The 15,672-nt window shown below is 53.4% G+C and overlaps 1 protein-coding gene across 13 annotated transcripts in view; it reads left to right on the top strand.

The window, feature by feature from the left end:
• Positions 1-15,672, top strand: part of LOC144946545 (uncharacterized) — a 229,135-nt gene that overhangs the window by 159,295 nt on the left and 54,168 nt on the right. For all 13 annotated transcript variants that reach the window (XM_078875543.1, XM_078875536.1, XM_078875531.1 and 10 more), the window contains 2 exons: positions 5,325-5,407; positions 12,597-12,705. In XM_078875543.1, the coding sequence (XP_078731669.1) occupies positions 5,325-5,407; positions 12,597-12,705 (192 nt within the window). The remainder of the gene's footprint in view (positions 1-5,324; positions 5,408-12,596; positions 12,706-15,672) is intronic.

Here is a 15,672-nt window from a genome sequence, read left to right as displayed (position 1 = left end):
TAAATAATAATACCTGCAGCTTTTGAGAAGAAAAAAAACGTAATGGAAAGAGGTCTCGGTCAGACAGATGGGAGTCACCGCTAGCGGTTTTCTTTATTTAATTAATTATTCCTCGGTTTGTTGTTTTTTCTTCATAAATGAGTAATTATCATGAGCAGCATCATGTCAGCCGCTTGGGACAAGGACTCTTCAATTTGGGATCTCCCCTTGGGAGCGATGCCAGGAACCCACACTCATTTATGACAATGACAGAGATTATCTGTAGTGAGCACCTATGAAGGGCCGGCATGGCACACGAGGGGGTAGGTGGCCAGCACCGCTCCCGCTCGCCTTTTTCTCTCCAGTGGCGATGTCTACACACTGTACCGGGTACTCATTTGAGGCTGAGTTGTAGCACAGCGTGCTAACCACTACGCCACCGCTCCCCACACTGGATGTTACTCTCACCTCGTCGCACGCCACACAGGATCAGGCTATTGTGAGTTGGTCCACAGATGCCAGAGTTTGAAAATCCCATATAGGCTGGCTTGGGGGTGGCATCAGCAGGCTCACAATGTGTGTGTCGGAGCACTCAGCCAGCAACATCCTAAGATTCAGGGGTCATGTCACCCTTGACAAAGACAGTTTCACCTGCGTAGCGTGTGGTGCCACGGTCCAACTTTGCAACATTTTAAATATTCCTGGCAATTACTCAATTGGAATATACGTGGAAATCATCATCCCCTTACTGGAAAATCCTTGGTAGGACCCTGGTGCTTTCCTGGGTAAACAAGCTGAATAATAACAATAATATACAATAATATTTTACGTGTATTTATATACCGTCTAAATTTGACCGCATCCCAAAGACGCAGTACAGAAGCAGCAGGTCTACATTGGTGAATAATTGTCAAACAACCCCCCCATTAGCAAAACAACGTGGGTTAGGCCTTCATCCAGCAGTGGATTGACAGTCGGTTTACATTGTGAAAGACGAGGCAGGATTATTGTTGCCTTGAGGAATTTCCACAGACAACACCTCTGGCGAGATGTTAACTCCCTCGCCTGGTACGCAGGGTGTCATAGGTTCGGTCCCGACCGTGATGCCTGTATTTTTGGAGTTTGCATGTTCTCCCTCTGGTCGCATGGATTTTTCTTCGGATTTTTTGGTTTTTCCCTCCACATTTATAATCAACACACTGTTATAAAATTCCACATGATGATAAGCCACTTCATTGGGCTATTATTTGTGGCCAGGTCTCTTCTGAAATATAGCTATATAGCTCGGTGGCCTTACCTGGTAAAATAAAAAGTTTAGTCTGTTATCTGCAAGCCTCTGACCCTTTCTTTCAGCCATGACCCCATGTGGTCTCGGTCACGTTTGGCTTCCAGCCGTCATAGTACCTCGGTCATCTCGAGACTTGCATGGCCGCTCCCCCCCCCACCTCAATCTCTCCTCAGTGGGATGGCCATCACCTCCTCGTGCGGCTCTAAAATCTCATCGCGGCATTTCCCGTCCCCCTACAAAGCGAGCGGGAGGGCGGGCCGGCGGGAGGGCGGGTGGGCGGGCGGGCGGATGGGCGACCACGCCCCCGTGCGCTTTCATTCCCGCTGAGCGCGCTTAGGCAACACTGCGGTTATTTCACCTCGGGCGCCTGTGCAAAACCAAAAATAAAAAAATCGAGTGCGCGGGGAAATAACAAAACAACATAAAACAACATGGCGCCCGCCCAGTCATGTTGGCACAATTGATCGTGGCTCTTGGATGTAAAGTGCCAATCGAAAAAACCTTTCGTCCTGCTTTCTAGAATGCCGAGCAAAGCAAAAAAAAACAACAACTCCACACAGTAACACACGTCGGCGTTGTAAAGGTCAAATTATATCCACGGTTGGGTAACGGGGACGTCTGGTGGGCGCGCCGCCGCCGCCGTGTGCCCGCGCGCTCACGGCGGGCGGCTCGTAACCGCATTAAGTGCACTTGACGGGGCTTCACTGCGCGTGCCCTTTTAAAATGCTCGGCCGCTCAGCATCCCGCGCGGTCGCTCGGGAGTTGTCTTTTTTTTATTTTAGGCCAGAAAACTTGCTTTCGTCAAACCCGAGGCGTTCGTGCGGTGTTCGGCGTTGTGCTCGCCGTGACTTCTCATGGGTCACGAGATCGGCCTTCAGAGGTCACACGGCTTAGTTGTGGCATTGCGTCCGGCTTGCTGATGAGAGCTTAAAAAAGTGAAATGTGTGAGCCTGTTTCCCATGCTGGCAAAGTTGAGCAGCTCTTGGCAGCGAGTAAATCTGTACGATTTAAATCGTGTTTTGGTCGTAACTCGGTCAGAGTCCGCCAAGACAACCCAGAGAATTGAATTGTTTGCCTGGCTACGTGTGGATCTCGTGCAAACTGGCTCAACCGAGCGGCCCACCGACCCACCCAACCCACCTCCACCCCCCAACCCATCGTTCGCGTAACTTGCCCGCGCGACTTGAGGCGCCGGTTCCTGATCGGCGTAAACCAATCGTGTTTTTTCGGGGTCGGCCACCGTGGGGAGTGCTCGCTTGACGGGGGATACGGGCCCCACGCTCACGCTCGGCACGTGGACAACACTCGGGGCACTAAAATCTGAAGCGAGTGCGGAAGCGGCCGTTCCAGCAGCGCCCCGCGGTCAGAGCGCGTGCGTGTGTGTGCACCACGTCTCCGGCTGAAGCGAAAATCCATAACTCCTGGGAATATTTGGGAACGCTCGGCGATGCGGGCTTTGGCGGTTGGTCTCGTGCCGGTGGGCCGGGTGGGGGGTGGGGGAAGCCGATGCTCACTTGTGCACGTGCCCATTGGAGTTTGTCACCAGATTTCCATTACGGTAATTGCCCCCGTCGCCACCCCCGCCCCCCCCCCCCCCCGCTAACGTGGCCGAGTGCCGTGCACTTAATTTAATTTAACGGCACGTGACCCGACGCAACCTTTTGGGACGCGTCGCAGCCCGTGCCGCCAGACTGGGGATGCCACCCCACTCGACGCCCCCCCCCCCCACTTCTCTGCCGTTAGTTGGGCTGCTCCCGCCGTCGCTGCTGCCGGGCGTGTAGACAGAACCCGTGTGCGGAGTGGCGCTCGTTTAGCAATCGCTCTCCGGGCCACGGCGCGCCGTCGCACTGCTGCCCGCCGATGCCTCCATGTGAGCTTGCGGAGCCAAGCGCCGGATTTGCCGCCCACTGCCTCTCCCCCCCCCCAGCCCCCCGTCCCCCTCCCCCTCCCCACGCCCCCTGCACGGTGTTCCATTTGACTGGCCAGCGATATCACGCTGCGTGTGAATGAACACGCCATCGAGTCCCCGCTTGTGCCAGTCCTGACCGTGGTATGACGAGTGCTGGCTGGCACAGAAGAGGGGGGGGGGGGGTCTAGTGCCAGCATACCGAATTCCCACGGCCGAAGCGTTAGCTTGGAATCTCGGTTTTAGTAATTAAATCAGGTTCCCGAAATTGTCTGAGCTTGGTCACAGAACATCCGATCACGTTAAATTATATTCATCAGTTTATTCCAGCTCTGGAAATAAAGATTGAGAAGAGGGCAACCCTTCCGTGACACCGTCTTCCTGGACCCATAGTCTGACACAGGGTGATCTACTCTTCAATTGCTTTATTTTTATTCCAATCCTGGAACGTTAGTCAGCTCTTGGCCCCCACCACCTTAGGACTATCAACAGAGGATGATAGGTTAGAGCTCATTTGATAAAGGAGACACTTTTACTCTCCGACTGTACATTGTGTGTATTTCACAACTACCGTGGTGGTACGTGCCTTGCTGAGACGGTGCTGTTGATGTGCGTCCCACTAGCGTGACAGCGTTGATGCGTTTAACGCTCCTACGATGATGACGACGTCCGTTACACGCTTAACGTGATGGCGGAGTTGCGTGCTGTAGTCACGTGGGCAAAGCAAATCGCTTTAAGCTACATCTACGACTGCTCTAGGCGAAACAAAAACACGCGTGGCTGTGTTCTCGAGCGCTTCCCCGAAGGCATGGGAAATGATAGGCCATCAAAATCCAGTCAAATCCAAGATTGAGACCGTGACATCAGCGGAAATGCATTTGGTCGGCTTAAAAATTTTTCTTGAGGGAGGAAACCCATTGATAGCTGCTCGTCTCTAACACCAGGCATCATGGCTGCATTCGTTCAATAGGCTACACCCTCGCTGATGATTTGCTTGAAGTGGAAACCGGTCCAGGGTCTTTTCGCTCTTTCAAACAATTATTGCCATCAGACTAAAAAATAAATTCATAAACATTTTGTTTTACCAGGTAAAGCCCACTGAGCTATAGAACTGTTTTTCAGAAGCGACCTGCCCACAAATGATAGCTCAACTAAGTCACTTATCACGTGGATATGTATTTCAGCCAAATACTCTAAATGCGCGTTGATTCTAAATGTGGAGGGAAAACCCAGAGGACCCGCTGAAAAATCCACACGACCATGGGGAGAGAGACATGCAACCTTCAAATATACAGGGGTCAGGGTCGGAATCGAATCCATGACCTCCTGCATACCAGGCGAGGTAGTTGACATCTCACCACTGCGGCGCCCAGACATTGGCTCCAATGTTCCTATCGATAAGACTTTGACACTATCCACCGAGACTGCTCGATTACGTAGAGCACACGCAGGCCCTGCCTTGTCCAGAATACAAACTGTGGCCGGTACAGCGGCTGCCGTACGAACGCAAGTGCTGTACGCAGGTCGGGTACGACCATGACGCGTGGACGCACTTCCTCACTCGGGACACCGCGCCGCATGCACAGGGCACGTCTGGCTAACGTGACCGAAGCGCTCATGAGAGGTCTTGCCTCGTGAAACACATGGGAATGGAATCGGAAGGAAAACTGATGACGTACACGTAGGTGTCCACCGCGTACGTCATCGGAGTTGGAGAGGGTTAATTACGTCAGGAGTAACGGTGAGCGTCGCTGCGATGATGCCTCCTTCATATTTGTGGATTGGGCATTGAGTCATTGTGTGCTTCCACCGTCCGTTCTGGGTGGCCACAGTCACCGTGCACTCTCGGAGAGTTTTTATTTTCCAAAAAAGAGAAATTCGAAGCCTCGATTTGAAGATGGGCAGGAGGTCACCCACACGGGTGACTCGGGGGAGTTAGAGAGAGAACCATGGGCGACCGTCTCTCACCGGGGAAAATTTGACGGAGATCCTTGGTGGCCGGAGCGGGAGATCATGTCGTGGGGACTACGCCCCCCCCCCCGCTCCCTGCCCCTTAAGATGACCGTTGTGGACATAAAGTTCACGTCATGCCAACACGACAGGGCTGGGTTGCGCTGATATGCGACCGTGTTGCCGTCTGTGCCTGTGCAGTGCGTGTGCAGCCGCTGCGGGGCCACGTCGGACCCGCTCCCCTTCGTGCAGATGATCCAGTACGTGTCCACCACGGCCCTCTGGTGAGTGACGATGCTGCGAGCGGTGGAGGCGGGTGGGCGGGCGGGCGAGTCGATGCTGCGAGCGGTGGGGGCGGGCGGGCGGGCGGGCGGGCGAGTCGATGCTGCCACGGCCTCAACATCTATGCCTGGAAGGCATCCTTCTTGGCCTTGCCACATCCTCCATCCTGGCACTGATCGTGTTCGTACCAGGCTCCTGGACACAGGGCTTTGCACATATGACTCTTCATCACAAGTCCACCGTGTTATAATAATAGCACCATATTTATCCAGGAATTCCTAGACCAGAGGAGTATTTTAGGCAGTGCCTTGTTGAGTATTTCAAAGTGTAGAAGGAGAACCTGCTGATGGTGTGATGCTCACAGCATTCATAGAGAATATGCCATAAACCCACTTGCTACACTAACACCGTAGAGTCTCGAACACGTGATCATGTCCACAATAGAGGTTTTTTTTTGTGTTAGATCGCGTAAATATATAAATGTGTCGTTAAACCCGTCACCACCCGACACAGCCAACTAGTAAGGGTTGTCACGTAAACAGAACGTGGCCAATTCGTTACTAGTACAGCACACCGGTGTGTTGGAGAGCCAAGCCACAATCTGAGGACAACGTTTCACCAGTAATTATAACCGGCTTCATCAGGTGACAGCCAGATTTGTGGAGAAATCCTCCTGTCTCGTTCTTGAGTGAAGGGGGGGGGATTAATGAATGCATGTAAATGACAATGGGTATCCATTGCCGTTTGGGTTATGTATATGGTAATTAACGTACATTCTTCATGCACATTCTGCAAGGCCATTGTTATTGTACATCCTGTAGATTGTGTGAACTAAAATAGCCGTACCAACGGTAATCCCTATGGCAGAATGGTGACCTGTATAGCCATGGATTTAAACAATGTGGTATTTGATAATTCTCTTCCAAGCAGCACTAAGTCTGTAGCTATCCAAACGGTGACAATTATTTGTATTTCTCTCATGACAGCATTCGCATAAACTACTCTTGCTGTCGTACACTGGCGTCTCAGTGATCACTGGAGACACCGGCGTCTAGGTGATCACTCGGGTCTCAGTGATCACTGGAGACACTGGCGTCTAGGTGATCACTCGGGTCTCAGTGATCACTGGAGACACCGGCGTCTAGGTGATCACTCGGGTCTCAGTGATCACTGGAGACACCGGCGTCTTGGTGATCACTGGAGACACTGGCGTCTAGGTGATCACTCGGGTCTCAGTGATCACTGGAGACACTGGCGTCTAGGTGATCACTCGCGTCTCAGTGATCACTGGAGACACTGGCGTCTAGGTGATCACTCACGTCTCAGTGATCACTGGAGACACTGGCGTCTTGGTGATCACTGGAGACACTGGCGTCTAGGTGATCACTCACGTCTCAGTGATCACTGGAGACACTGGCGTCTAGGTGATCACTCGGGTCTCAGTGATCACTGGAGACACTGGCATCTAGGTGATCACTCGGGTCTCAGTGATCACTGGAGACACTGGCGTCTAGGTGATCACTCACGTCTCAGTGATCACTGGAGACACTGGCGTCTTGGTGATCACTGGAGACACTGGCGTCTAGGTGATCACTCGGGTCTCAGTGATCACTGGAGACACTGGCGTCTTGGTGATCACTCGCGTCTCAGTGATCACTGGAGACACTGGCGTCTAGGTGATCACTCGGGTCTCAGTGATCACTGGAGACACCGGCGTCTTGGTGATCACTCGCGTCTCAGTGATCACTGGAGACACTGGCGTCTAGGTGATCACTCGCGTCTCAGTGATCACTGGAGACACTGGCATCTAGGTGATCACTCGCGTCTCAGTGATCACTGGAGACACTGGCGTCTAGGTGATCACTCGCGTCTCAGTGATCACTGGAGACACCGGCGTCTAGGTGATCACTCGCGTCTCAGTGATCACTGGAGACACCGGCGTCTAGGTGATCACTCGCGTCTCAGTGATCACTGGAGACACCGGCGTCTAGGTGATCACTCGCGTCTCAGTGATCACTGGAGACACCGGCGTCTAGGTGATCACTCGCGTCTCAGTGATCACTGGAGACACTGGCGTCTAGGTGATCACTCGCGTCTCAGTGATCACTGGAGACACCGGCGTCTAGGTGATCACTCGCGTCTCAGTGATCACTGGAGACACTGGCGTCTAGGTGATCACTCGCGTCTCAGTGATCACTGGAGACACTGGCGTCTAGGTGATCACTCGCGTCTCAGTGATCACTGGAGACACTGGCGTCTAGGTGATCACTCGCGTCTCAGTGATCACTGGAGACACTGGCATCTAGGTGATCACTCGCGTCTCAGTGATCACTGGAGACACCGGCGTCTAGGTGATCACTCGCGTCTCAGTGATCACTGGAGACACCGGCGTCTAGGTGATCACTCGCGTCTCAGTGATCACTGGAGACACCGGCGTCTAGGTGATCACTCGCGTCTCAGTGATCACTGGAGACACCGGCGTCTAGGTGATCACTCGCGTCTCAGTGATCACTGGAGACACCGGCGTCTAGGTGATCACTCGCGTCTCAGTGATCACTGGAGACACCGGCGTCTAGGTGATCACTCGCGTCTCAGTGATCACTGGAGACACCGGCGTCTAGGTGATCACTCGCGTCTCAGTGATCACTGGAGACACCGGCGTCTAGGTGATCACTCGCGTCTCAGTGATCACTGGAGACACTGGCATCTAGGTGATCACTCGCGTCTCAGTGATCACTGGAGACACTGGCGTCTAGGTGATCACTCGGGTCTCAGTGATCACTGGAGACACTTGCGTCTAGGTGATCACTCGCGTCTCAGTGATCACTGGAGACACTGGCGTCTAGGTGATCACTCGGGTCTCAGTGATCACTGGAGACACTGGCGTCTAGGTGATCACTTGGGAGGGGGTGGGGTGGCTGGGCGACCATGGGGTGCGGCGCCATTCCTTTGAGGGTCACGGTCTACTTTGAACGTCGACCGCCAACGGAAGTGCACAATACATTTTTCAGAAGCACTCCCAATCGGCTTCTGTCCACCTCTTTATTGCATCTTTTTGATCCTGGCCCAAACTTCCGTGACTGCCCCAAGTGTCCAGTCAGAGATGCCTACTTGCCCGTTACACCGGGAGTCCGAACGAGGGACGCGGGCGTTAGAGAGCCACGTGCAAGTTAGAGACGTCATGTTGACGGTCCAGGAAACCCGAGCGGGCTCGCGCCGGTACGCGGCGTCGCCGGAATGGACGACGGCCCGGCGTTCCGAGACCGGCGATGGGAGCGGCAGCCACAGGCGAGGGACGTGCCCCGGTGCGGGGCGGAGATGGAGCAATCAAATCGGCTCGTGTGCAGGAGCAAGAGAGATTGTGGCCGTCGTCACGCACGTCCGATTAGCCCGATTGGTCACATACGGTGCCGGAGAAGTTCAACGTACGTACATGACTGGGTGACGGAGATGAAGATGAGGTTAGGCACGGGTACCCTTTGAGAGGAGCGCTGTGTGGCGCACGCACAGCGCTAACCGCGCTTAACCGCAGCCCTGAATGATGCCGGCGCGGGCTGTGGGTGTGCGTTACGCCATTTAGGCGTGCCAGCATTGGTAATTGCAGTGCGAAGCGCCCCTTAATCCGCCTGGGCTATAATTCACGCGTCGTGTTAGTCGTGTGCAAAATAATGAATTGCCCTTAAATCAGCGTGGCCCCGACAGCACGCGCAATTTAAAGTTGTCTCTCGAATGTCTTCATTAGATAGCGTGCACGTCCCCGCGCATAACGCTTTCATCCGCAGTGACCTTAACTGTCATGCATCATTAATGAGTCAATTTTTACAAAAATATTATTAATGTCAAGTCACGTTACGCAACGCGTACGCACGCTCTCTCTCTGGCTGGCGCTGCCTGGCGCTGCGGTGTTTGCGCTTGCTGCCTCCGCCGCCACGGTGACGAGGCGACGCGCGTCACCACACCCTCATCGCTGCTGCCACCGCTCCTCCTGCTGCTGCTGCAGTCGTCTCTTCCATTGCCTCGCCGCTACTTCTCTTCCCTTCTTTCTCGGCCCCCCACTCCGGAGTTGGTTTTATCTCTCGTCAGCTGTTCTCGTCACCGTGACCTGCCCGTTTCCACTCGATTCTGTTTGCTTTAACAGCAGCAGCGGCAGTGGTGCGACCCCTGCCCTTTTCCTTCTCTGTGCATCTGTGGACGGTTGAATCTGTGCTCGGTGTTGTGACATGTCAGAGGATAGTGTCGCAGCCTTCCTTGAGCGGCCAGGTTTGTGGGAGGTTGACATCCGGAAAGCTTACCAGCTGAACGTCCCAAAGTTACCCTGTGGCCGCTCAGGAGTTTGTCCCAAGCGAGCAGCGGTTTGCTGCACGGTGGGCGTGTTTCCCCGGACGCTCGCGCTCCGTAGCTTAGCGGCACTCCACGGTAACTTTGTTATTATCTCAAAAAAGATGCAACCCAAACAACACCGATTTCGTTTTTACGACATACGTTTATGTCATCGGAACGGAGTTGGAAGAACAACTAAAACCAAATAACTTTTTACCAAGGCTCCCACAAGGCCATGCGGGAGGGCGTGTGGCACAGTTTTGCAACAGCTATCGTCGAGTGCGATTGTGTCGCTCCAGTTCTCTGCGGTGCTACGCCTCTCTAAAGAAAATTCACGCTAACCGCTGCGTGTTCTGAGATTCAGCGGTGAACGGGATAACCCCATCCTGCTACTCGCAGACGTCTCGGAACGGGAAAGGGTGAATTGCCATCTGTAAACGATGAGAAAACCTCTCATCGTCGCAACAGAAACATGTCCCTTGCCCACATTATTGGTGGTGGTCGAGGACACAAATTCCTGCAATGCAGTTTTTTTCTGAGCGAGTGGTTTTGCATAATGCACATGGGGGCTGCTTGTCCCGAGCTGCCACGAGTGAATGACATGAGGTTCCGTTGACGCAAGTTGCGATGGAGCCGGATTAAACAATCCGGCATTTGCCATGCCACACCGTCTCTAGAGCAAGTAGCGGAAGTCTTTGTGAGATATAAATGTGTGTGTGTATATAGTGAATGTATTCTATGGTATCGATCGTGAGTGAGGATTCAGACTTGTGCTAGGCAGCCCAGGATGCACGACGCGGCGCCGTGGCTGCAGCGTAAAGAGCTGGCGTGTGGTCATTCGGCCACCTCAAGATTTCTTTGACAGACACCGATTTAAAGAGACCACCGGCCGATAGCTTGATCTCCACGATCGCTCTCTCGTCATTTTTTATGCCCGGTTTTAACGACTCGCGCGTCTCTCAGCCTTGGCAGTCGATGTTTACACGCTCGCGGCTTAACGGCAGCGGAATGCCGCGGAAGTTTTGCTTAATTGGTACCTTTAGTGGACGTGAACGAGGGGGCCGCTTTCGTGTGTCTCGGAAAGTAAATGGCCATCGATTTCAGAGAAACCAAATTCAGTGGTTTTGCAGGTTTTTGTTGCCTTAATGCACCGCTTGGCAGATGCCAGCAATGATGATGATAATGATGGCAATGCATTAGTGTCGGGCAGCCGAGTGGTAGTCATGGGGCAGCTGAAGTGCCCTGGTGGTCGGCACTCAACTGCCGCTGGGCGATTCTCGGGTAGAGCTCCCGGTTGTGAATTCCCACAAACCGCCCGGTGATTTCCTGCGCAGGATTCTCCGGGAGCGCAACGTCGATTGCAAAGTGACCGTTGACAAGGCGTAGATATACGTGGATATTTACTCTTAAGCGTAGGCCATGGCTGCCCGTCACGTCGCCCTGGTTTAATGCACGGCGTCCTGGAGTGCGGAAAATTTTCCACGCTGTGCAAAATTAGTTTCCCGTGTGTCTATTATAAATGCGTTATTAATGCTCCAGCAATGAATATTGTAATGATGCGGAGACCCCCAAGCTTCCTTCATAATTCAACAAAAGTTATTCGGAGATTCTGCGTTCGCAGTGGTGCACACACGCAGTTAACCAAAAAAACAACTCGACGAGTTCTGTGTCAAATAACACTGCGGCCTTAAAAGTACGAATTTTTAGCGGGTCACGTTTCGGGCACTTGGCCCTTTCTTGTGTGCTCATGAGGAAGGGCCATCGTCTGAAACGTTGCCTGTCAGGAATGTTATTGAGGCGCCACGGTGGCGAGGTCTTTACTCCGTCGCCCGGTTTCCAGGACGTTGTGGGTTCGATCCCGACCCTGACGCCTGCTGTATATTTGGAGTTTGCGTGTCTCTCTCCCCGTGTCACGTGGAGTTTTTTCCGGGTCCTCCGGTTTTTCCCTCCACATTTAGAAACGTGCGTTTAGAGAATTTGGCACTATAAATGTCCACATGATGAGCATCTTTGTTGAGATATCATTTATGGCCGGGTCACTTCTGAAAAAGAGCTGTATAGCACAGTGTGCCTTACCTGGTAAAATAAAAATTGTTTAGTTCATAGATTAGTTTAGTGTTGAGTTTTTGTGGCATTCTTTCATCGTTAGTATCGCCGATTCCTTCACAACCGTTGTGATTGACAACTGATCTTGGCCGCCTTGTGGCCAGGAGGTTGGAGCCATCGACGGTCAAGAGGTCAAATCTGGGGCACAGATACACTTAGCCCATCACCCCTCCATGCTCGGTAAAAAGTACCACTTGGTGAGATGTCCATAGCAGTTGATCTGCTCACAGATTGGATTTCGTTCTGGCAATTCTGTAATTTCGGCATCTTTCAGGCACCCACCTCACAAGAGCACTGAAACACTGTTGTTGTGTGGTTGCTGTTCTTGTGGAAACTGCTGTTGCTGAGGCTGCTGTAATCCTGCCTGTTGCTGAGCTTGCTGTGAATGTGGCTGTTGTGCTTGTGGGGATCGGTAGCGTCGCGGTTATCTCGCTGCGCTGCGAACCCGGCGACCCGACTTCGATTCCCGCTCGGCGGCCACCAACGCCAGTGAAGATTATCTGAACTGGTCATGGGCCTCCCCTAGGTCGACGCAGCCTCAAATGATTACCTGGTGCAGTGTGTAAACATCATCAATAGGGAGACAAAGGTGGTCGGGCGTGGTGCGGGCCGCTCACCCACCCACTTCCGCGTGTGCCGTGCCGGCCTTCATAGCTGACAGCACTTGCCCCCCGACGGTCTGTTTGGCTATACGTGGGGGGGATCTTTGTCTTGGCGCTGGGTGTAATCGTGGCTGCTGCCATGCTTGCGCGTGTGGCACCACAGTGAGCAGGTGCACAGCATGATGGAGCGCCAGCAGGATCACTTCCACCCGGACATGTTCGGGGACGTCCTGCGGCAGGCGAGCACCGCCGGGGACTTCAGAGCCTGCCCCGTGAGTCTTGCTCGCACGCACGCTCACACGCATGCTCACACGCACGCTCGCACACACGCTCGCACGCACGCATGCTCGCACGCATGCTCGCACGCTCACACGCATGCTCACACGCACGCTCACACGCACGCTCACACGCACGCTCCCACGCACGCACGCTCATGCACAATCGCACGCACGCATGCTCACAGTCGACTCGCTCACCCGCGCTCGCAGTTACTCGCACGTGTGCATGGTCGCTCCCTCATTCTTAAGCGACAAAGACAAATATCCCCCGTGTAGCCTTAACAGGCTGTTGGGGGGGAAAGTGCTGTTAACGAGCACCTTTTGAAGGTGGCCGGCACCACGCACAGCCACCTTTGTCTCTCCCCCCAGTGCTGATGCTTGCATACACATCGCACAAGGTACTTATTGAACGTTGAGTCGACCTGGGGGATCCCCAGCACCAGTTAAAATATTCGCCAGTGTTATTGGGGATCGCGCAGTGTGTTAACCATGACACTCCCGCTGCCCGCACGTAGTTATTCACACCCACAACTTCACACTTGCACACACAAATCAAAGCAGAGGGCACAAGCAATATTTGCCCCATTCTAATATGCACCATGGACGTTAACTGTGGCAGGGAATCGAAGCGGGATCTCCGGGTTCAGAGGACAGTGCACAGCCAGCCACTGCACAACGTCTGTCTCCACGTCCCACGTGTGGCTCTGTGTGGAGAGCGGTGGCCCAGTGGTTAGCGCACTGTGCCACGAACCCAGCGACCCGAGTTCAATTCCCGCTCAACGGCCACCAACGCCAGTGATGATTGTGTGGACCGGCCTCGGGCCTCCCCTAGGTCGACTCAACCTTAAATGAGTATCTTGTACAATGTGCAAACATCATTACTGGGGAGACGAAGGTGGCTGGGCATGGTACTGGCCTCCCCACCTCTTTACGTGCCGTGCCAGTCTTCAAAGAATGTCTCTGACAGCACTTGTCCCAACAGTCTCTTCAAGGCTACACGGGGCATCTTTGTCTTTAAATATCGGTGGCACAGCTGTTCCTCCACGGCACTCCAATCCCATGGATAACATCAGTGCCAGTCTCTATCTTCACCTGCCCTGATCCTCCCATAGTTCAAATCAGCCTTAACCAAGCACCTATATATATAAAAAAAAATCAGCAGTGGAGAGACAAAGACAGCGTGCTCACTAACGAGCATGGTGTGCGAGGCTAAATGAAGGGGGGGGGATGTTCTGGCGCATTGTGACGATGACGGTGGCGCTACGGAGCCACGGAGCCGTATTGTGTCGAGTTATCCGGGGTGGGGGATCTTTGTCCTTTGATTGCCATTAAGCTGCAATGCTGTTTGTCAACGGTGAGTCGGCGCTTGTCGGTGTGATCTCTTCCCTCGCGTGCGGTTGTTTTCCCCACTCTCTACGGTTTCCTCCCACACGCACACTCCCCCCCCCCCCCCCCAGTGAGAGTCGTTGTATGTCCCCGTTGGCATTCGTTGCATCGCAAACAAACCCCGAGCTGGCTGTGCTACGGCTGGTATGCGTGCGCACGCACGCACACACGGAGCACGCACGCACGCACACACGGAGCACGCACGCACACATACATACGCGCGAGCGCGGTTTCGCGCTCAGCGTGGGTGTCCCAGAAAAACGCAGCCGAGGCGCCAATTGTGAGCCTCACAAAAAAAATTAGTTCACAGGGAAAGGAATTACGCACGGTATGCAACTTCGACGTCGTCAATTATTCAGCGTCCCATCTTCGCAGAAGCAATCTGACAGAGGAGCCCGGGAGGAAGAGGACCTGTTTCAGATGTTTGGGACCGCGCACGATTTTGGCGCATCGAGGAGTATATTTCTACGTGTCTGGGAATGTGCACTTTTGGGTACTTTTCTTGCCCTCGGAGGTGATCCAATATCTGTTTCCAGTAACAATATCGGGACGAGAGCGGTGAGCCTGTGTGCGTTTGTCTGATTTGCCTTTTTCTTTGCTCTTTCACTTGGTAACGATTTCCATCAAAGTCATACGACGTTTTATATTGGTAGTCACACATTGGCCAAAGCACTGTGCCAGTGCCGTCGCGGTTACGGTTACCAGACTGGAACGGTGAACCGGCCCGGTGGCACGGTTAGTCGAGTGACCTGCTCGCAAGTTCAACTCCTGATTGGGTGGGGTTGACTCGACTCATCATTCCACGTTGTCAGAAAGTCAACAGTGGTCCTACGGAAGAGACTTGCCACTGCCATACTAACGTAGAATTCACACCACTGGACTGTAAACGGGAGAGATGAGCACCGTCTGAATATTCACGTGAGTAGGAAATCACTTCGACTTTGGTTTTGCACTGGGCGCCTCAATGCCACGAGATGAGACCTGGACAATCCGCCGAGCCCACTCCCGAGAGCTCTGGGTCGTAGGCATTTGCCACCGCTGGGGAGCTGAGGTACATACTGAGGGCCTGATCAGACTTGCCCACTAAGTCAAGACCAGGTCTCCCAAGGCGAAAGTTTAAGGACACGGGCAACATACACGCCTCGTGGCCAAGAATGAGAATTAATCCAAAGCACAAACGCATGACATTTAATCCTCACAGTCGTTCCCGCGTGCGTGCATGCATGCATACGCGTGTGTTTCTTTTAACTCCATATTTCTGTTGCTGTGCCACATGAATGCCACTGTTGGGGCAGTATCTCAAAGGGCTCTCATCCGCCTAATTAGAGGACATTGATTGATCGATCGGCACGTGGCATCGATATGCAAGTCCTAGTTACGTTGAAGCCAAGGGCAGGGGCAAGGTCTGAATTTTACTGGGCTTGGGGCCATCGTGAGGCCACGGAGTGGAATTACGCGGCCGCCCCATGTGCATTCAAGTAAAAGTTTACTTGTGTAACTCGTGTAACTCGTGGGGTTTTTGTTATGTTTCACGATAGACCTTTTGGGATTCACGTTTGGCTGTGTCGGGTTGTT

The sequence above is a fragment of the Lampetra fluviatilis genome, chromosome 41 (assembly GCF_964198595.1).
Source record: "Lampetra fluviatilis chromosome 41, kcLamFluv1.1, whole genome shotgun sequence".
Taxonomy (NCBI): domain Eukaryota; kingdom Metazoa; phylum Chordata; class Hyperoartia; order Petromyzontiformes; family Petromyzontidae; genus Lampetra; species Lampetra fluviatilis.
Note: the sequence above shows the minus strand (reverse complement) of the source record. Positions and strands in the feature narration are given on the sequence as shown.